The sequence below is a fragment of the Peromyscus californicus genome, unplaced genomic scaffold (assembly GCF_007827085.1).
Source record: "Peromyscus californicus insignis strain IS unplaced genomic scaffold, ASM782708v3 Scaffold_5__1_contigs__length_169319896, whole genome shotgun sequence".
NCBI lineage: Eukaryota > Metazoa > Chordata > Mammalia > Rodentia > Cricetidae > Peromyscus > Peromyscus californicus.
This window is the reverse complement of record NW_026294573.1, coordinates 146,659,607-146,682,066: the sequence shown is the minus strand read 5'-3', so window position 1 is coordinate 146,682,066 and position 22,460 is coordinate 146,659,607. Positions and strand designations below refer to the sequence as shown.

At 43.1% G+C, this 22,460-nt stretch overlaps 1 protein-coding gene across 2 annotated transcripts; it reads right to left on the bottom strand.

Moving 5' to 3' along the window:
- Nucleotides 1–507: 507 nt before the first annotated feature.
- On the bottom strand, nucleotides 508–22,418 carry Cfap418 (cilia and flagella associated protein 418). 2 transcript variants are annotated; one of them, XM_052716587.1, is made up of 6 exons: nucleotides 22,167–22,413; nucleotides 17,655–17,742; nucleotides 15,254–15,321; nucleotides 14,645–14,710; nucleotides 8,075–8,170; nucleotides 508–2,041 (listed from the first exon to the last, which is right to left on the bottom strand). In XM_052716587.1, the coding sequence occupies exons 1-6, from the start codon at nucleotides 22,337–22,339 to the stop codon at nucleotides 1,888–1,890; spliced, it is 645 nt and encodes a 214-aa protein (XP_052572547.1). In that variant the 5' UTR covers nucleotides 22,340–22,413; the 3' UTR covers nucleotides 508–1,887. The 2 variants fall into 2 exon arrangements, with proteins under 2 accessions (XP_052572547.1, XP_052572548.1); XM_052716588.1 differs by lacking the exon at nucleotides 14,645–14,710 and having other exon boundaries at nucleotides 22,167–22,418.
- Nucleotides 22,419–22,460: the final 42 nt, after the last annotated feature.

The window sequence follows — 22,460 nt, the reverse complement described above, 5'->3', positions numbered from 1 at the left end:
GAAAAAGGAAAAGTTTGTATTTTTAGAGGCAAAATAGATTAAAGATAACCCCCCCCCCCCCCCCCCCCCCCCCCCCCGCCCCTTTTCACTCTAGACCAGGTTGGCCTTGAACTCAGAGACCTGCCTCTGCCTTCTGAGTGCTGGGATAAAGCCCTGAGCGGCCCAGCTCTAAAAATACATTCAAATCATTGCTCCAGTAAATGTACATACTGGAGTGAAAAGAAATGATCCTCACGGCTAACCAGATTAACTGGCAGGCTTCCTCTCTCTCTCACTTTTCATTTTGACACCGGTTTTCACTTTGCAGGCCAGGCTGGCTGTGAACTCCCAGTCCTCTTTCCTCAGTCTTTTAGGTGCTGGGAGTACAAGTGTGCACCAAGGCACTCAACCTTCATGGGTTTCTGGGTACGTACGTACATACGTGCATGCTGCTGCTCTGCTATTTTTTTTTGGGAATACACGTTGTCAATCAAAATTTTCCATGTTTATTACACAACCATACAAATATAATTTTGAGTAAAAAGATTTATTGAAAGATAAAACCTGTAAATATATCTTAATACAAAAATGCGAGCATCAGCCACTTTGAGATTTCTTTTGTTGCGATCAAAGTTTTACAAAGACATAACTGTGCCATGGTCAGGAAAAGCTTGCTTTTCTATCTTTCTTTCTGGTGTTTTGTGCTGCAGGGTCGAGCTCAGGGCCCTGCACATGCTATGTAAGCCCTCTCCACTGAGCCAGACCCCCAGCCTGGGAAAAGGCTTTTGGCCATCAGAGTGATGTCGGGTGGCTGGTACGGAGTTAACATAAAACCAAGCAGACCCTATCTGTGCTAAACTGTACATCCTTTCAGAGTGCCCGGTGCCACACACTTAAACCGAGTAATACAGACACACGGGAAGTAGATGCACAGAGGAGAATTTTGGCAGACTAGGAAGGCCCTGAAATATCTATGGGGCTGGGAGGTGAAACAGAGACAATGCATTTCTTGAACACGTTACTATGATAGAGTCCCTCCCATCTCAGTGATAACAGGCAGGAGCCCGACAGGCTACCCACTGGTTAGCTCTGCCTCAATAAATGATGGATCAGCCTGATAGTGCTAGAAAGTCCACAGGTTGCCTGAAAAGGTGCTGCTCATTTGATGGAATTATACTTGTAAAATGGAAAGTATACTTGTAAAATCCAACAATAGTCCTACTTATTTGAAGGACTTTAGTAATTTTAGTTACATCAAAAATCTTTTATATATAAATAGATATTCGCTAATAGGAAACTAACTTTCGATATTTCAATGAGCAAAGGAGGGAGTACGCTAAACATGGTAACATTACCATTACTATTACTACTGTGCACAATACTGAACTGCGCTGGTGAGACAAGATGTGATACATATAGGCAGGGTTTACAACGGACTGTACTCTTGACAACCCTCCAGTTCATGATGGCCATCTGCTTCTTTCTCATGTTTAACTTGTGGTCTCTGGTAACCACGGATCAGAGCAGGAACCATGAACACTTACGTCCAATGACCTCTCTGCCCTGGCAGCTGGGCGCTTGTTCGCGGCGACACCCGAGGAATGTGTGAGAGCTTTAGCAGTCGGAGCTACAGTTGCTACGGAAAGGCTGTAAGTTTGCATACATGCCACAATTTCAACCCCTAACTAGAGATAGGCTAGTAAATTCAGATATTCCTACTGAGTGAAACGCCCATGTCCAAAGAGCACTGCCGTGGTGTCAGTCCATTCGGGCTCCAACGATTTGTGTAGTTACACAAAACTCACTGCCTTTTCCCCAAGGGCACAGCCCCGCTATGTACTGATACCCAAGCGTGGTAATGGGGCTTGCTCTCATAGGTGCTGCTAAGAATGTGCGTGGTCTGCCTTCTCAGTGTTTACCACAAACCCAGCGAAGCTGATGATCCGCCTGCAGGTCAGTCAGTTCTTCAACCGTTCTCCAGCTACACTGGCAGGCATACGCCCGTGCTCCTTTCTTCTGGATCAACTTTGCTTTTAGTTTGTGGAATTCCGGCATGTTGTTTCTGTGGCAAAACAGGCAGGCTTGAGTACAGTGTCCACAAAAGGAGAAGTCATACGTAGGTGTTCTGTTTGACTGTGTTTCTCAGACAGTCATACTTTTTAATGACAATCTTCTAGACGTGATTGTTCTGACGTCACTAGTCAGAGATGAATGGGAACAGAAGGGGGAGTGTGAAGGTGCTCCCTCCTACCTCAGACACTCACGTGTGTCATAAAGGCCTATGGCAGGTGAGAGGCTGTGGGCTTCTGATGCATTAGCTATAGCACACTTTTTTTTTTTTTTAACCAGGAAAACAAGTCTGTTAGTTCTCTCTGCTGAACTCAGTTATTTCTTTCATTAGTTTAAATCACCTGCTTCTTTAGTATAGCAGCAACAAAGTACCTATCCTGAAGTGTTAATAATGCAAAAAGTAACTGAAGCAACGAGAAGACAATTACTAAAATGACAACAATTGGCTTTGATTATTACAAGAATACAGAAGTTACTGTAAGTTCAGTGATTAAAAAAAACCAATTATGATCTTTGCAATTCATGCAATATATTTATGAACATATCTTTGGAAAATAAAACTGGACGAGCTAAAAATAAAACATTGGGGGTTAAAAAACCAAAGAGAAATTATGAAATGCAGTGCATTTGCTAAAGAGGCGTGGTGGCCAAGATCATGACTTACGGTATCCCTGCAGGAGAAGGCGGTTTCCAAACTGCCCTCTGGTGGTCAATGTGTACCACATTCACTATTGCAGTGTGCAAATTCAGACACTAGACGGTGGTGAGAACCTAAGGAAACCCTAGAGACCTTCTGGGCCAAGTGTCTGAGTTTAGGGAAGTGACACTTACACCAGTAGTGACCTAGCTAGGGCTATGAAGAACTGGGGGAGAACAGAAAAATCTGGTTTTATTAGAATGAAAAAGCAGGTCCAGGAAAACTAAGTTAATGAAATGAGCTATACACGCTTTACTCAATGTTCACTATGTTGTGTTAAACTTAGCACTTGATAGTTGACTGACTGCTTAGAGATTTTTAAGAACAGGAAACACGGATACCAGGAGACCCAATAGCTTTCAAGCACTTTTAAAGAGGCATTTATCATGTCATTATTTTCCTTTAAGGAGAATACATTTTAACAGAAAAGTACAAGCATTTTATTAAGCTGTAGTGGCAGGATGGTCTGCAGATGCAGCTTCTGTTTCCTTTACTACGTTCTGCAGCATGTGAAGGCTAGCATATGTGTATTCCCCGACTTGTGAAAGAACACGATACAGCACCTGTACAGCATCCTGCAGCAAGTATGGCCCTGGCACCACGAAACACAGAAGCTGCTCTGCTCTGGGGACACCTGATGACTCTGAAACCTTTCATTTATTCACTAGCCAGCCTGCTTTCCCTCGGGGAATCAGTCCACGTTTTCCTGGTGTTTCATTTACTCTCCTCTACCCTTAGTTTCATCAGATCACACCCTAATTCTAAAAGCGGGACCAGCAGAAGTGGTATCTTCCTAGTGAGCACTCATGACCCTATCAAGTGTCTCACTGTCCCCTTCTGACACAGAGGAGGTGGTCCTCCTCTTCCCACACAAACTCCTTTTCCATCAGCATTCAAGACCCCATTGCTCCTTCCTTAATAAATACCCTTCCTTTACCATGTAAGCCTCAAAACACATTCTTAACAGAATAGCCCCTAACTCTGCATTGGCCTCTTCCAAGCTGCCCTCTTGGGTAACCACACCCAATCTCATGGCTTCAGAGACAGTTTCAGCAATTCCTGTAATCCAATGTCTAATTCTTCTTTTAAAAGGACGTTAGCAAAGTCCATCTGTGTGAGCCAAGACAGAAGCCTAAGGAGATTCATCTTAAGATGCTGTCTGTAGTATCTCTCTGCCTTTCTCACTGCTGTGCTACACAAACTTTCATTCATGAATTACTGTAACATCTCTTCATTAATCCTCCTGATTCTCCACTGGCCTGCTTTCCCTATATGGTAGTCCATTATCCCTTAAAAGCTAAAATCTGAAGCTGAGTGTGGTAGTGAATGCCTGTAAGCTGAGCACCAAGGAAATAGGCAGGAAGATGCCACAAGTTCAAGAAATCTTGATCTGCTAAGCAAGTTCCAGGCCAGCCAGAGCTACACTGTGAGACCCTGTCTCAAAATACAAACGTGAGACTAGGCCTCTCTCCAAATTAAAAGCATTCAGCGGTGAGCCACTGTTGAAAGGATTGAATTTAACTCCGTATTACTGCTGAGCTCTGTACTCTTCAGCTCTTGCCGTCTCTCTCTCTCTTGTTCAAACTACTTCTGACTCCCACCCATGCTATGGGATTTCACCTCTCTGTGTCTTTAAAGTATCCCCAAGTGCTAGGGACATAGCTCAGCTCAGACTGCTCACCTAGGGTGCATGAAGTCCTGATTCCAACCCTCCCTGACTACACCAGGCCTTCTGGATGCTGCAGGTGAGGTGGACGCACCATCCCTGTCCTCTAGCTCTGCTGTCACCCTTAGCGTCATGCTCTCACACCTTCTCCCTCTCAGAACTGTGCTTCTTCAGCAGGAACTGGGTGCTCACCACCTTATGAGCCCATTTCTAAGAGTGGCCACCAAGGTGCCGAAGAACATCCGTTGCTAAGAAATGCTAAGGAGTTACATGAAATAGATGCATCAGTGATGGTGCAGCACCTTGGTTGAGATAATCATACTCTTTAGTTGTTTCATTCTCTTATTTTCTAAACATACTCTTAAGTCTCTTGAGGGCTCAGATTGTAGTTTTCACTGACTTATGTAACAACCACCAATTTAGTTTTAGCAGTATAATAATTCTAGTAATCACTATTTTAGGTAAACTATATTCTAAAATTAGACTACTAAAAATCTAGACTAAAGTGGTATCTCTGCTTTTGTGATAAGGTCTGATCTTGAACTCACTGTCCTCCTGCCTCAGTTTCCAGAGTGTACCCCCACGTCTGGCATTCTGGAAGACTGAGACACGGTACATTTCTCATGTACCAAGTCGATCACTTACAAACTTACTCTGTGCCTGTGCTTGCTACTGTTTGTATGTTACACACATCTTACTATCCTATGCTAGTCTTATAAAAATTCATGTCCATGATGGTGACTTATGAGAATTATTTAGACACTTGTTAGATTAACCAGAAGGCAGTGAATAGCAAAACCCAACCCAAACCAAGCAATCAAGCAACCAAACAAACCAACCCCAAAGGGGACTGAAATTTAATTTTCCCAATTCTGAGAGTAAAAGGGGTTGAAGCTAAGAGTAGGTGGTTTGAACCTGGGATCTGGGGGCTACACTAGACTTTTTTGGTGTCAGGACTGTGAAACTTCTGGAGTTCTATGTTCCATGTGCTTTATTTGGTGTCGTGTACACATGAGTGCACAAGTGAGTTTATTTCCAAACTGAAACAGTGGTGAGAGAAGCAGGCAAGACGCATGATGAACCACATCTGGAAGGACAGAGGAGGTTTGAGGACAGAAAATGGAGTCAGATGTGTTAGGAGAAAGGACCTGCAAAATCAGAGGGAAAGAATGAGGTACCAAGGATTGTGATGCAGCTAAGTGGAGGTGGAGTCCATTGTGGGAAGACAAGGTTGGAAAGAAGTTGGATCATGGAGGGTCCTGAAGATGGCATTTTAGGAATCCGAACAGTCCTCTGTGAGCAGAAGAAGCCTGGGCAGGATAATGGCATTCTCAGAGCTCTACCCTGATGTGCAGCAAGCAAAGGTTGTGGGCACAAAAATCAGTGAGGTAACTTCTGTGTTCTCATTCAGAACACATCCTTATTTAGGCTAACAGCAAACAGTGAAAGAAGGTGAGGAGGAGGAGGAGAGCCAGAGCCCACCTGACTGGACAAGTAGACCAACAAGACAACAAAACGAGCAATGAAAAGCCCACGGTATACTTTCACAGGGCATGGTGATCGGAGAGAAAATGGCCCCCAAAGGGAGTGTCACTACTAGGAGGTGTGGGCTTGGTGGAGGAAGTGCGTTACTGTGGGGGCGGGCTCTGAGATTCCTACTCAAATTTCCCTCAGTATGATGGTCAATTTGTCTTCCTGTTGTCTGCAAGATGTAGAATGCTTGGCCATTTCTCCAGCACCATGCCCGCCTACATGCTGCTATGTTCCACCATGATGATAATGGACTGAACCTCTGAAACTGTGAGTCCCCTCAACTAAATGTTCTCCTTATAAGAATTGCTGTGGTCATAGTGTTTCTTCAAAGCAATAAAAACCCTAATTAAGAAGTTAGTACCAGGGACTGGGGTATTGCTGGGACAGACCTGACCATGGTTCCATTTGGAGGAATTTGGACTTTGGTATTTTAGTCTGGAAAGCAGTGGAATGCTTTAAGTGCTGCTTAATGGACCATAGCAGTAGGAGCATGGAAGACAGTGGTGATGAGTGTGATTTGATCAACTGTGGTGACCAAAAGGTTTCAGAGGAGAAGATGTTATAGTACGTGGCCTAGAGACTCGTCTTGTGATAATTTGGTGAAGAATGTGGCTGCTTTTTACCCTTGTCTGAAGAGTCTGCCTGAGGATAAAGTGAAGAGTTTTGGATTAATTCCATTGGCAGAGGAGATCTCAAAACAGCCTAGTATAGACTCTGTCATGTGGACATTAGTGGTAACTCTAAGGGACATTTATAATGAAAAGGAGCAAGCTGAGCAGGGTAAATTACAAAACAAACATTTTGAGGAGAAAAAGAGTATCAGGAATTAGAATAGAGCTAAATTCTGTGTTCAAGGAGATAAATGGATTAAGAAATGGAATAACGGGAGTGGTGACCTCAGGGCAAGATCCCACCCAGCTAAATTTCCAACTTGTGAATTAAAGAAAAGCTTAGAGCTGGGGGTGGTAGTGCATGTCTTTAATCCCAGCACTGGGAACACAGAGGTTGGCAGATCTCTGACTTTGAGGCCAGCCTGGTCTACAGAGCAAGTTTTAGGACAGCCAAGCTTAGGTAGAAGGACAGAAAGCTGGAGAAGATGTAATTAAATGAGGGGGCCAAGTTCCAGCCCTAGCAAGCAGCAGAACTTGGCAGCTTCAGCCACGTGGTTCTGGCTTTAGAGTTAAGGACAGAAGAAAGGAGTTATGGAATAAAGCCGGTGAGGCCAGGCATGTGTCAGGGTGTCCCTGAATGGAGGCCTAGTAGAGAGGCCATTGCTTGAAGCTGTGAAGTTGCAGCCTAGAGTGACTTGGAGAACACAAGATGTTAGAGATGCCAGAGTCTTGGGGACCTGTGGAGGAGAGCTGCTAACAGGGAGTGGATCCAGCCCATGAGAAAAGAAGTGTGTTACAGTCAACAAAGCTGAAAAGAGTTGGATTCTGAAGAGCATTTTGACATCAGACATAGAGATGCAGAGTTTGGAGTTTGCTCAGCTGTTTTTCAATTTTGCTTTGGTTCCGTATTTCCTTGCTATGCTCACTTCCCTGCATTTGGAATGGTAATGTATATCCTGTGCCATTATATGTTAGAAGTATGTGATCTGCCTTTTGATTTTGATTTTTTACAGGGGGATTACTGTTAAGAGATTCCCATGTGTTTCAGAAGAGACTCTGAACTTTAAAATATGTCTGAGACTATTATAGACTATGGGGACTTTTGAAATTGAACTGAATGCATTTTTGCATTATGATATGGCTATAAGCCTTTGTGGGCCAGGGAGTAGAATGTGGTGGTCTGAAAGAAAATGGCCCCCAAAGGGAGTGGGACTATTAGGAAGTGTGGCCTTCTTATAGAAGTGTGGCACTGTGGCGTGGGCTTAAGCTTCCCTCAGTATGACTGTCAGTTTGACTTCCTGTTGTCTGCAAAATGTAGGATACTCAGCTATTTCTCCAGCACCATGCCCGCCTGCATGCCATCATGCTTCCTACCATGATGATAATGGACTGAATCTCTGAAACTGTGAGTTCCCTCAACTAAATGTTTTCTTTATAAGAGTTGCTGCAGTCATGGTGTTTCTTCAAAGCAATAAAAACCCTAACTAAAGCATAGGGTGAAAATTTTCAGAAACATACCTGAAGAACAGGTAATCACATGACTTGTCCCACATATAGTCATTGTAGATCACTATCCGGAAATCACAGGCTACACAACGCAGTCGGTCACATGCTCTGGTCAGAGAGAAAAGAAATATGCATTAAAGATGATTGCTGTGTTTAAATATGAAAATGTAGTGGCATGCTCCAGATAGCTGAATAAGCAACAGGAAGGTATGGATTAATGATTGTAATTGTTTGTATTAAAGGACTGTTTATATATTTAAGCTTTCTGGTTGGATGTGGTGGCACACTCCTTTAATTCCAGCACTTGGGAGACATCCTAGCACTGTGAGTTCAAAGTCAGCCTCTATATAGTGAATTCTAAGTCAGCCAGGGCTATATTACACAGCAAGACTGTCTAAAAAAAAGGAAAAAAATTTTTCCAGGTTACTTTTCACATCTATGTTATAAAGGTTTTGGATAATACATATACAAACAAATATGACATAAAGTGAAGAGAGGATTGGCAGATGAAAGAATGTGAACTGCTACACTGAACTGAAACTGTCTTCCATAAACTACCACTGCTGGAATCATCACTTGTTTGTTTGCAAAGAACCTGGCATCAGGGCTTTCATTTTCTCGCTACCAAACAATTGCTGAGACCTTCATGCTCGTCCTAGACTCAAGTGACAGGTGAACTAAACAGCATCCCCGAAAATAAGTTATCAGTATGTCAGAAGACAAAAGGGGCTTCGAATGAAATGACATGGGGCACCGGAATTAGGAGCACTGGGAGGAGACGGGCTGGAATTCTGAACAGGGCAGCTTGGACTGGCCTCACTTACAAGATATACTTGAGCATTTTCTTTAAAAACTACTATGGGCTACTTGAGGGAGAAAAGATCACGCTTGTACGCTGATGGCAAAGATGCAATGCAGAGCAACATTATGACCACGTGGACAGCAGGGGCAGACATAGGCACTCAGTGACTGTTCAAGAGGAGGAAGTGACAAGCAGCAAGCCTCCTGTAGGCACCATGTAGTTGAGGCATTATGTGTCAACATGGTACCTCTAAGAAATGTAATAGATAGCAAGGTTAAAAAGAATTATGAATTGTTGCTGCAGCAACAGAAACGGAAAGCTTCTCCATTTAATATTTAATAAATATATTCAATGGATACATTTAATAAAAACTAAAAGTTGATGAGTTGTTAAGACACCCAGGGAGAAGAGAGGAGAGGAGGAGAGGGATGAAGAGTAAGAGAGGGAGAGGGAAAGGGAGAGGGGGAGGGAGAGGGGGAGAGGGAGGGGGAGGGGGAGGGGGAGGGGGGAGCGGGAGCGGGAGCTGGAGCGAGCGAGAGTATGCACGTGCCCCTGCACAAGCATGAGCAGTGAGCAGGCACAGTAACAGTGCAGAAAACTTTCAGCAGTCAGTTGTTGTAGTCCTGTAGACAAAGTACTTACAGGTGACAACAAAGTGAAAAGACAAGAGACCCCGTGTGACCAGTGGGCCAGTGCACACACTGGCTCTGAGCACAAAGTGCTTTAGTCAAGGAATTTCTCTGTGACTCAATTTTTCCTTATATATTTTCCAACTTTGCTTTTTTTTTTCGATAGTGTATTGTTTCAATATATTTTACTAGTATACTTTTTTCAGTAATATTTCTGCAACAAATAAAACAAACTAATTATTAGATTTTCCCCTTCAAAATTAAAATACAGGCTAGGCAAGGTGGCACATGCTTGTAACCCCAGTACTTTTAAGATGGAGGCAGAAGGAGCATCATTGGCTACTTGGTGAGTTCAAGGCCAACCTGGACTGCATGAGACTATCTCAAACTTTAGATATGTAACTTCAAAACTGGAATAATACTGGGAAACTTTTGGTCTCAAAGTTTCCTTGAGAATGAATGCTTAATATTTCTTCTTCTTCCTTTTTTTTGTTTTTGTTTTTGTTTTTGTTTTTTTTCAGACAGGGTTTCTCTATGTAACCTTGGCTGTCCTAGAACTCACTCTGTAGACCTGGCTGGCCTCAAACTCACAGAGATCCACCTGCCTCTGCCTCCTGAGTGCTGGGATTAAAAGCGTGTGCTACCACCGCCCAGCTAAAGATTTATTATGTATACAGTGTTCTGCCTGCATGCCAGAAGAGGGCACTGGATCTCATTATAGATGGTTGTAAGCCACCATGTGGTTGCTGGGAATTGAACTCAGGATGTCTGCAAGAGTAGCCAGTGCTCTTAACCTCTGAACCATCTCTCTAGCCCCTTAATACTTAATGTTTCTAAAAGTATCAATCACAACTAAACAGTGTTTCATAAGGAACTCCTTTTAAACTGCTAGTGGTTGCTGACCTGGTGTTAGTTCCTGTGGCATTTCAACCCAGTTAGTTGCATTTATAACACTTGAACTGGATTCTGAATGTAAGTCAGGAAATGATGACTCCCAAGGCTCCCATAACTTGTGTTCTTATGCAGATGTAGTTTATTACATACTCACAACAGAGTGTTAACTTTAATACCTTAATACATATGTGCAATTTGGCTGAATTATTGCTGTTGTGGGAACCATACTTTAGGTTTTCATGACATTTTGTGTGTAAAACCTCAACCATTATGTTAAATATAGTTTTAAATTTAATTTAAAATTTAGTAGTTTATCAAATCTATTCACACTACTATATTTTCTTCCAAACACTGTCCTATGAGAACACTAACGCCAACGTGCAGCTAAGAAATCATTCTGCTGCTAGGATGCACTCTGCTAGGTCATAACTAGTGCCAGCCGATGGGCTAATCCAGCCTTGCAAGGAATTTACAATACATTAAGAGAGAACTTGCTTGGCTTGAAGGGGATACCTCAGCCTGGCGGTGGTGGCAAAACCTTTAATCCCAGCACGTGGAGGCAGAGAGGCAGGCGGATCTCTGAGTTCAAGGCCAGCCTGGGCTACAGAGTGAGTTCCAGGACAGCCAGGGATACACAGTGAAAAACCTTGTCTCAAAAAACCACAAACAAACAAACAAACAAAAAATCAAAACAAAAAGAAAAAAAAAAAAGGAAAGGAAAGGACACCCCAATCTTATCTACACCACTTGTTAATGACACCATGTTCCCACTACTGTTCCATTTCCTTCCCACCACCTGGGCAAAGGACTTTAATGTTCACACTTTAAAACAGTCTGCATCACCCTCCATTGTAGCTTTATCCAGGAATAAAATGAATGAAATAAATAAGCACAACGCACCTGATTTCCTTTATGCCCTGAACATAAAAATTAGTACTTAGTTTCAGGACCTACGAATATTTCCTCTGGAACTATTTCATTTATATATACTTGACTCCTCACTTTCTGATAAGGTCATGTTTCAACAACCCTCCCCTCCCCAAGTTCAAATGGCATATAACATATCTAATCTATCACATGTCACAATACAAAGCAAGTGTATTGTTGCTAACCCTGTGACTGAGTGGTTCACTGTCCCTGCCCAGTACCCAGAGAGAATCACACTACATACTGCTAGTCTGGGAAAAGATAAAACAATTTAAAAATTAAAATATGGCTAATATTAAATGTGTTAGCCATGCCAGAGCTATTTTAAGTCAAATATCTGTGAGCATAAAATAATATAAAACCATGATTCCAATGAAGAATAAACTAAGTTTTTTCCCTGTAAAATATGGAGGGACTATACTAAGGAAGGTGTCTATATGTTTATCCAACTGATAAGCAGAACTGACCATTTTATGGATGTTTATAGCAGGAATGCCCGAAATTGAGTTCTTCCACATAACCACCCAGACTGTAGTTCTCAGTTAAATCCCATCAGATCTGCACAGAGGGCTACAAAGTCTTGATACTTGGACAGTTTCAAAATAGTATTGGCTGGCCAGGCATGGTGTCACATGCCTGTAATCTCAGCACTTGAGAGGGAGAGGCAGGAGGATCAGGAGTTCAAATTCATCCTTGGCTATATGGTGAGTTTGAGGATAGCCTGGGCTACAAGATGCCTCACATCAAAACAAAACACAAAGCAGCAGCTGTAACAGTGAGAGCAGTTAGGCCTTCCTTTTCACACAATGGAACCTGGCATAAGAGTCCAGTTACCAACCTGAGCCCCTGCTTTGTAGCAATGTACCACTGATTCTGGACACATCACCCGGGAGCCTTTTTGGATCCAGGGCTGGGTGGAGAAACAGGATTTTGCTATATAGCTATGGCAGGCCTGGTCTTACTATGTAGTCCAAGCTGTCTTCAGACTTATGGCAAGCCTCCTGCCTCACACTCTTAAGTGCTGGGGTTATAGGCATGAGCTAGTAGGCCAGGCTATTTGGAAGTCATTCTTTTCATTCATTTATTATTTCTGTGTGTATATGTGTGGCTGTCAGAGGACACGCTCCAGGAATTGGTTCCCTCCTCCTACCCTGCGGGTTCTGGGGCTCTAACTTACATTATGAAGCTGGGCTGCAATGCAGTTTTACCCACTGAGTCACTTTGCTGGCTCTCTGGAAGTTGTTAACTTTCTTATGTACCATGGACATTTATTCCTCAAATTCTATCAATTCTATATTCTAAATCTAAACTCTGACGTCGTTTCCTTATAGTCAGTCACACCAGGCCACAGCTACCTTTCTCTTTCCCCAGACTGTGGTGACTACAGCCCAAATGACTGATCTCCTGGAATCCCAAACTCCAAGCCATCTAGCAGTCTGTGACCCTCTTTCTTGCGGCGCTGTGAAAGGGCTCACGATATCTGCAAACCGTTTGATTTTCAAAGGCCAGGCTACTGAGTGAGGCTTTAGACGATAATGTCCCTTCTCAAGGGTTGGTGTATGAGCGCAGAGTGACAAGAATGCTGCCATCAGAGCCTTCCTTTCCAGGCTCTGCGTGCAATCCTTTCCTTTCTCACCTGCTTCTTTGCTGGTCATGTTGTTTTGGTCACTAGCTCAGGGCTTTGGGTGCATATGCAAACCATTTAAAAGAAGAAACAAACAACAGAAAGGAGATTGAAATGGGTTAAGAAAACGAATCTGTAGTAAGTGAATCAAGCACATAAGATGAGAGGGCATGTGCTAGGAAGGGGCACCATTCTAGACAGGCAGCACACGCTAAGGTACTCAGAGGCAGGGGAATTTCCGTGGGAAAGACAAGTGTTCTAATACAGACAGCAGCCCCTCAGGGCTTATCAGGGGAAGAAACTAGAGACAAGGGGAGGGCCAAGCACTTCAGTGAGGACAGCAGTGAGTTCAGAGTGGGTGAGATGGAGCTTGGCTGCTACGGGAACTGGAGAGGCGCACTTCAGCACTGGCATCTGGAAAGTTGGATGTGGATGAGCTTAGAGAGAAGCTGGAAGTGGATGATGGCGGAAATTGCTGTTGGAGTTCCTGGTAACTTGACAAAGGTTGCCTTAGGTATCATAGCTCTGAAAATGAGTGAGTCCAACCGAGCTAACCCAGGTAACTGAGGACAGACAGCAAGACGACAGCTTCCTCTATGATCAGTTTGTATCTCTGCTTCTCTGCTGAGACAGGCCTCAGCACACGATCATCTTTCAGTGCTTATATTCAGCAGGCAGCATCCAGCTTCCCAGGCTCCCATTGTCATTTTGGTCCTATGGCCTCTCCCTCCTGGATTCCTAAAATCCAAGCTGGCGCTACCCCAAGCCCCCACTTCTGTGCAATATAACAACCCTCCAGAAGTGTGCTCAATATGTAGTCACTCACCATAGTCTTTTCTTCTTAAAAATGAACAAAAATAAACAAGTGTTTTAGAAACAACTAAGCAAGAAGATATGAAGAATGTAGGTGAGTGGGCCTTTGCCAAAAATAGAACCCAAAGTAGGAGGGCAGTGCAAAGATTTGCTTACAACCAGTTTTCTCCCAAACTGTGAAATGGTGATGGAATGGACTAGAAGTGATAGGGTGTGCAGTGAGTGGCATCTTGACTCAAAGACTGCTTAAAAAAGAACTATACCAGAGAGCAGGGTCTTGAAGGGAGTGGAAAGAGACAAGAAATGACAGGTTTCTATTTTAGAAACATATAAAGTCAAGCTCGAGAACTTGGTTAACAAAGACCTTTAGCTTCTCATGTTTTCTGGCCATTTAAATCCGTGAGGCCAAGGCATGGCATCTGCTGTACAGCTGCACCACTTCACCTACACAAGGCACTCCTCCAGCCCTTGGAAGAAAGCACACTTGCACACACTCCTGGTGTTCTGTGAAAACCTGGGCAGGACTCCAGTGATCCAAGTGGGGCTCAGAAAGGGCACCAATACAATGAACAATACATACCTAATGCCACAACCTCTTCTTTAATATAGGTCAAGCTTGCTGTGTTGGCTCAGGCTGGCCTGGCCTTGAATTTATAGCAACCATCCAGCCCCAGCCTCCCACATGCAGGGATTACAGGGCATGTGCCACCTGCACAGCTCAGCCTTAACTAGTTACTTCCCAAGACTATGAGATGAGTCAGAAAAGTGTCGTTTGACTGGCTAATACAATACACAGCTCTCATTATAAAGCAGACTGATGCCAAGGCAGTAACAACTGTACTGTAACAAAGGGCATCCCAACAAGAGAGTATACTGCACTTTCCACATCCTACCTCTGTGAAGTATTTGTTCCAATCCCACATGGAATGGCGCTTCCACTGAGATACACTGGACTGCAGCTAGATGTGTTCAGCAGATGGAGAAAAAAAGAAATGATAACAAAAAAAAGAAACATGAGAAGTTAGTTTGGTCTCACCAAGTCTACGTTCTTGTGATTATAGTATATGCTTTCCCCGAGCAAGCCAACTATTTCAAGGAGGAGATATTTATCACAGGATCACTCTCTTAGGATATAGCCTGCATCCAGAAACACTCAAGGAGTTAAAATGAGTCACAGAAAAATGTGTGCCAATAATGTGAGGAATAAAGTAAATACTAAAGTATGTAACAGAACATTAATTTTGAGAAACCATTAACACTTTTTTTGAACACAGCAGAAAATTATTTACAATAGCAATAATCTCCTACTTAATTTCCTTTACACTAAGGGGGTCACAGATCCTAAGCACACTCCAGATATTGCTAGTGGTCTTTTGTCTGAAGGCCAACTGGTGCTTTGTTCTTCAATGCCACTGCTGTTGAAATGGTAACAGAATCTACGGACCTAGCCTTGAGGCGTCTGCTCACTCAGCGTAGAATTCACCAAAGCAATCTCAACTTACCTTTTACTGAGGCCTTGAATGGAAGCTCTGACAGATGTGTTACTTGAAGATTTAGATTTAAATTTTTGCTAAAAAACAAAACAAAAATAAAAGACCAAAGGCTTAGAGAACTACTTTATAACAATAATATTTTAAAATGATGTAAATAAAACATTTGGTGGTATCCTTTCTAGATATCCCAAAACAGTGATCAAAACTTTTTAAAGGCAGGAGGGAAGAAGAGCTCCCTGAGGAATTTGCAAATTACAATGTTTTCAGCCTAAGAAACTGATCTACTGCTGTTATGCATGAGAAGATTTAGTCACTTTATACCTCTTCAGTTAATACCAGGGCTCAGTGATTTCATAGGAAGGGCCTGCTATTTAAAACTTCATTCTGGAAAAATTCAATTGAGGAGGGGAAAAAAACCAGGCCCATTTTTAAAGGCTTTGAATGGTACTTATCTAAACTAAAAATAAACACCTGTGTAACTTCAGGATTATTAATTTTGATCAAATGCAATGGTATCAAGCAATATATGACCATGGAAAATGCTGAGCTGCCCAGCCACAGCCATATAGAAGTTCCTTGTGTTCTGTTAACATCACTGTCATTAGTAAGCATTTATTACGTGTTAGCTGGCATAGAGTAGCAAACATCATAAACCAACGGCATACAAGGACCACCACCAGCAAGAGGAAGCCAGACAGGGAAAGGCTTCTAAACTATGCACAGACATGTCTTCATTTCGTCTAGTGGCCGAGAAGTTGAAGAAGGAAAAATATTTTACTTGACCATCTCTCTTAATTTTTTTCTGATGCTAGACAGGAAAATATTTTGCTACATCTGTAGCACTTCAATAGTGTCCATGAGTATCTTCATTTGGGAAGCATGTCTCCTGCAGGATGCAGGGTCACAACTGGGGCTCTAAACTTGCAAGTTAATGTGTGCTGTTGGTTCCTGGGGTTGACGGTCTGGGTCCACGAACAATTTACAAATGCAGTGTGTGTGTGTGTGTGTGTGTGTGTGTGTGTGTGTGTGTGTGTGTGAGAGAGAGAGAGAGAGAGAGAGAGAGCGCGAGCGCAGAAGTTGGGGTAAGGAACAATACTTCTAGGACACATCAGACGCCCTTCTGACAATGTGGGTGTGCAAGTCACTTGGATTTCTTGTTTTCTTTATCTGATAAATATTTTACATAGACCCGCTCTCTTTTATCCAGTTGGAAAACGAGATATAGTAGCAAAAAAAAAAAAAAAAAAAAGCAAACTAATATAGAAATTCACATTCACTCAGGACTTACCAAGCCTACAGAAATAAGGTAAGTCTGTTAAGACAAAGCTATAGTTTATTGGTACAAATTTACACATGTGCCTTCCTTACTGTACTTAAGATATTTAAGCCTGTGTGTGGATGGAAAGGGTAGAGGTTCTGTCTGGGAAGGAAGGCAGTAAAGTATGATTTGCACAGATCTTACATTGTATTTTAAATTTTTATTTATTTTAAAAAAGTCCAGCTGAGCATGATGGCATACGCCTATAATTCTACCACCTAAAAGGCTGATGTGAGGGGATCACTAATTAAATTCTGGGCCATCTTGGGCTAAATAGTGAGACCCTGTTTATGATTCACTTAGAGTCACAATAAAATCACTTGGAGTGTCTGTAGAAGCCAGAAAAGAAGAAAAGGGCCATTGGTACAGGGGATGTCTTACTGGAGGGGGTATTAGAACGGAGGCCGGAGGCCGTGTGAAAACAGCAGGGTGGCAGTGGGGGGTGAAGAGAGGAGGGGAAGGCTAACCAAAACAGTGTATGAAAAAGCCACATGGAAACCTAGTACTCTGTATGCCAGTTAAGAAGGATCAGTCAATTTAAAAAGTTCAGAGAATAAAATATAGCAAAATGTCAACATGTTTAGAACGGGTGGATATGATGAGGAGTTCCTCACACAGTAGTATACAGGTGGCTATCACTTTTTGAACTTTTTATAAAGCTAAAATAGATAAACACTGACAGCATTAAAATATCTACAATTTAGCCAAATCCACTGGCTTGGGGAATAACATTAATGTCATTGTATTCTGGACACTAAAAACGTTCCTGTACTGAAAGCTGACTTCTCTGGGCCTTTCAGAAAAGTTAAGTTCTTAGACACTCCCCAGGAAATACAAGTGACCAACTTGATCTGTGTGAGTTGGCCTCTCCACTAGCAGCTTTTCCGATTTCTTACTCTTGCTGAGATAGTAACAGAGACACACAGTTTCTAATATTTTACCCTCTACAATCTTTTAATTGGAATAATTTCTTTCTGTGTACTTCTCAGAGTTCAAAGGATTACATCTTGGTGGCTACTGTGCCTTAACTTTTGAGACTATTCTAAGCACCTTAAATAATGACAGAATTACTGTACACTTAATGTGACTTACAAAAGATTTTTTGTCAAAGTTAGGTTCCTCAAATATCTCATTAATAAGACTGTCAAGGTCATCTTCTTTTTTACAGCTTTCTGTTGACCTGAAAGAAAACAGGCACACACAACATAAACCCTCACCGGGACTCACGGACAGACGAGTCAGAGAGTTTAAACTCCACTGCTGGAGTGATAACTCAAGGGTGTTTTTCAGGTATGAAAATACGTCACAACCTGCATGGCTTTGGGACTGACCTGACTCAGGTAACTGGGGATGAAAAAATGACATACCTACATACAGAAAGGCTGGGATGGGGGGGGGGGGAATAGTGTGCTCTGATGGAGACACACCACCGCCAATGTGGAAACTCAGTGCTTATCAAACAGCATGAAGAGGAGGAGGCTGCTGTGGATAGTTTCTGGATGTGTTAGCTCAACTAAAGATCAATCATTTGTCAACAAGCCTGACCAAGAAGGTTGTACCATTCTCATGGGGCCGAGGCATGAGGATCCTTGACATGGCCAACCTTGTGTCAATAATATACTTTCAAGACTTCAACTAAACACACAGAAATAAGCTATTTGTTGAGACAAAGATATAATTGATTGGCACAAATTCATATATGTATCCTACTATTATGTATTTATGATATTTAAGCCTCTGTATTATACTAAAAATGAGAATGTACTTTTCTAAAGTATGTCAAGCACTTACACAGAGAATATAAAATATATAGGTTATAAAGAAATTCTAATACCATAAAGCGTTCCATTTTAAGTCAAACAACCCTATTTCTTCCCTAAAGGAGCCAAAGCTCATGTCAGCAAATGATCAAAAACAGCAAATCCCTCTCCAAAGCCAAAGAACCACTGCTTGTTGTCAGAATATCTCAACTACTCCATGCTCTTCAGGGGAAGCCATCCTGGGATTATTAGTACAAACTGCTGCACATAGAACATCTATCTAAGAGAACCCTGGGCTGGTGATACAGCACATTGCAGAGTACCTGTTTAGCATGGACACAATCCTGAGTTCTAATACCCAGCCTGCACTGCCCACTCTCCCGCCACCCCCACCCCCAAACAGTGACTATTTACTGAATGTCAGGCAGACAGTGCCCTAAGGCTTTCATTACGTCTATTTTTAGGTGAGGAAAAGGCACTGAGAGAGAGACCCAGAAGCATGTACAAGACCATACAGACAGACCAAGGGCAGTGCACACACCTACATGCTGAGACAACTGTTCTTACAGTTTTTATGTTGTGGACACTGTAATCACCTTCAGAAGTTCATTGGACCAGTTTATGATTTGTTTTAGAAGATTCTTTGGTTCACATTCTTTAGAAATGTATTGACTTTGAAACTTACCACTGGGAATGCATTCCTTGTTCCAAACGGCTGATACAAGTCTCCGCAGGCTTTGCCTCCTTAGCTGGCCCTGCTCTCGCTTTTATCCTTTATGTCTTTCACCGTCTACACTGGCATTTTCCTTTGCTTTAGAAAGATGCTAAAGACTTCCAAGAAAATAACAACAACGGCAAAACTCTTAACCATTCTAAAAAATTGTCCCTAGAAGCTACCACTCTTTCTTACTCACAAGTGAAGTAGCCTATAGCCACCATTTGATTTAGTATCCGTAACCTACATGGTTGCCCTAATCTTAGAACTACTGACATTTGGGGTCAGATATCCCTTGTATGTTGAGAGGGGGTGCTACTGGACATTCCAGGTGTTTTAGGGTTCCTATCTACCTCTAGATGTTTATAGTATACTTTTTTCCAGTTGTGATAACCTAAAGAACTTCTCTGGCCACTGCAAAATCATCACTGGTTTAGAGATACTGACCTCGTTGGAGAGATCTAATTCCTCTGAACTTGAGATACTTGACCCATTGAAACAGTATCTTTCAAACTGCTTTCAGGTCTAAGGTTCTATCTCTGGCTTCATCTCTACATCTCTCAACTATAGTAAAATTCTTACCTCAAATCACTACATTCAGGTCTCTCTCAGTTCCAATCGGATGATTAATCTTTCAGAAGCACAGGACACAGTTGTGTACGAGGCCTTTAACTTTCTGTTTTTGAGACAAGGTCTTATTATGCACCACTGGGTAGCCTGGAAGTCAGAGATCAGTCTGCCTCTGCCTGAGATCAAAGGTGTGCTCCACTGGGCCCAGGCTATAAAGATGTCCTCCTTTGGTTTGATGACATACTGTCTAGGCTCTTTTCTCATATAATTCAAGAGTTTCAAGAGGCACATCGATATTTAAGCTGCTCCTTCCTTCCTTCCTTCCTTCCTTCCTTCCTTCCTTCCTTCCTTCCTTCCTTTTTTCTTTCTTTCTTTCCTTCTCCTCCTCTTCTTCTTCTCCCTTCTTCCTTCTTCCTTAGTTCTGAGACCTGGTCTTACTAAATTACTCAGCCCGGCTTCCAGCTGATTCTTAGACCAGTGCCACCAGGTCTACCAAATTTGGTGAATGAAGACGCAACACCATTCACCTCCCTGGATGATAGTGGTAGCACATTTGGAGATTTAGCATACAGAAAAGACTCAGTAAATGTTAGCTGTTATGATTACAGCTATCATCTCAGATATGGTGTTTTCTTTAAGTATTCCCATCTGTATCATCCTGAACCACTTTATTACTATTGCAGTATTTCACTCAGCCCATATCGGTCTTTAAAAAAACACAAGCCATTCAAATATTTTCTTTTTTTTTTTTTATCATTTTGAACACTTCAACAAATTATATGCATTTACCATTTATATTACAGCTGTTTCTGGTATCCAGATGTAGTATGGCCATTTATCGTATTATTTGCAAAGCTATGATTTTAAGAGGCAGTTTCAGTATTTTCATTCGTAAATAATAAAAGTTATGCCATGAAATCAGCAGGTAGTCTGTTCATAAACTCATAAATGGCTTCCTTTGGCTCAGTGCAAACATTCTATACCAGAAAGGAACTGTATTTAAAGTTTGGCTTAGGGTACTGGTTGTTGCTTTTGCACAGCTTCCAACCACTGTGCCTGCTAAAAAGTTTTAACACAAATGATAACAGTTCTGATTCACTAGAGGCTTCCTAAATGTGTTAAGGTGGATGGCCTGAGGAGCACGTGGATGAATTCTAGTAGTGTAGGAACAGGCATGAAAGAACGCATGGCTGGGGAGGATCCACACAAAAGGCCATCTCATCTGCTCCCAGACAGTCTATGCTTCTCTACGCTGGTTCTAAGATGATACATTCTTTCCAACCATAAAGGAACAACTAAAAGAACAAGAACTGCAGAGCGACCCTGCAGTGGGTACAAACAGGAGATGGAGCTGCGTGGGCCACAGGGGCATAAGCAACCCCGCATGGAAGACAGTAATTTATAAGCTAATGGAAGTGTATTTTCATAAACATTCCGCCAAATGGGGGTTGGCCACTTGAAAGCGGCCACTTTAGTTGCCCATTTTTATTTTTAGTTCTTTGTCTTGGAGCAGGCAACTCAATACTGAAGAGATGGCCTTTTGTGTGGATCCTCCCCAGCCATGCGTTCTTTCATGCCTGTTCCTACACTACTAGAATCTATCCACGTGCTCCTCATGCCATCCACCTTAACACATTTAGGAAGCCTCTAGTGAATCAGAACTGTTATCATTTGTGTTAAAACTTTTTAGCAGTTTTTTGAGTTTCTCTGTGTAGCCCTGGTTGTACTGAACTCTCTGTAGACCAGGCTGGCCTCGAACTCAGGAACCCTCTTGCCTCTGGGGTGCTGGGATTAAAGGCATGAGCTCCCACACCCAGTAGTTGTCTATTTAAAAAAAAATGCGTTGGGGCTTCTATTTTGAACTCTTTTAGACTCTTTTCAGTGCTTCTCTCGTCCCCAGATTGAATTTTTATAAACAAGTGTCATGGTAGGTTAGGTTTGGTCATTTGGTTATACTGCGAAATCACAAGGGCCCAACCAGAGAAGCTACCGCTGTAACGCCGCTGACCTTTCCCAAATGTTCTAGGCAAACGACAATTTTCCAAAAGATCCTAGTAAGGGTTCTTGCCAATCCTAAATCCTCACTTTAAAGGGCAGTCAGTGGACTGATGCTTATTTGTTGTTGTTGTTGTTGTTGAGACCCCCAAACACTTAGGTGTCCACAAGTTTCGGCCTGGATATCATCTGCGGGGTCCCTTGGAGGCATGGGGGATGGCAGGTAACTGGGCTATTTAATTCAGATGTTTACAATGGATACTTCTTTAATAATCAGGTCTAATCTCATCTAACTCCTCGAGCTTACATCAGACAACAACAATAAAATGGAGAGGTTTTCTAACAACTGGCCCAAGGGTGGCCTGGTAACCGGGTGAAGCAGGATGTGAGCAGGCTGGCTGGGGGCCCCCTCGGGGAGGGCTCCCCCAGGCTCGCCCGGGGGCGGGGTCTGAGCCGGGAGGGGAGGGTCGCCGGCCGCCCGGGCCGCGGGAGCGCGCGGCGGAGGGCGGAGGGCGGCCTTGGGCCCCGCACGGCTGTCCCGGAGCGTCCCCCGCCCGCATTAACCTGAGATTCTCTTTCTCCTGGGCTCGGCTCCGGTCGCCGCTGTGGCTGCCGCTGCCGCCGCCGCCGCCGCCGCCGCCGCCTTTGGGCCGCTCGCCCAGGCCCAGCCTCCGGGGGTCGAGCCTGCAGAATTTGGTCTCGACTTCATCCAGGAGTTCATCCAGGTCCTTCGCCATCTTGAATTGGCGCGTCTTGCCCGCTGGAGCCGAGCGGGCGGGTGGTTTCCACGGCAACGCGAGAAACCGTCGCGTCCGCTCGCGGGCCGCACGACCTCTGCGCGTGCGCAAGCCGCCCCTG

What these genes read in the sequence shown, in the direction of transcription:
- Cfap418 (XM_052716587.1), bottom strand. Translation starts at nt 22,339, where the DNA reads ATGGCGAAGGACCTGGATGAACTCCTGGATGAAGTCGAGACCAAATTC. An exon ending in ATTCAAGGCCTCAGTAAAAG is followed by an intron (nt 14,711 to 15,253) that starts GTAAGTTGAGAT and finishes GAACACATCTAG; the next exon opens with CTGCAGTCCAGTGTATCTCA. An exon ending in GGAACAAATACTTCACAGAG is followed by an intron (nt 8,171 to 14,644) that starts GTAGGATGTGGA and finishes CTCTCTGACCAG; the next exon opens with AGCATGTGACCGACTGCGTT.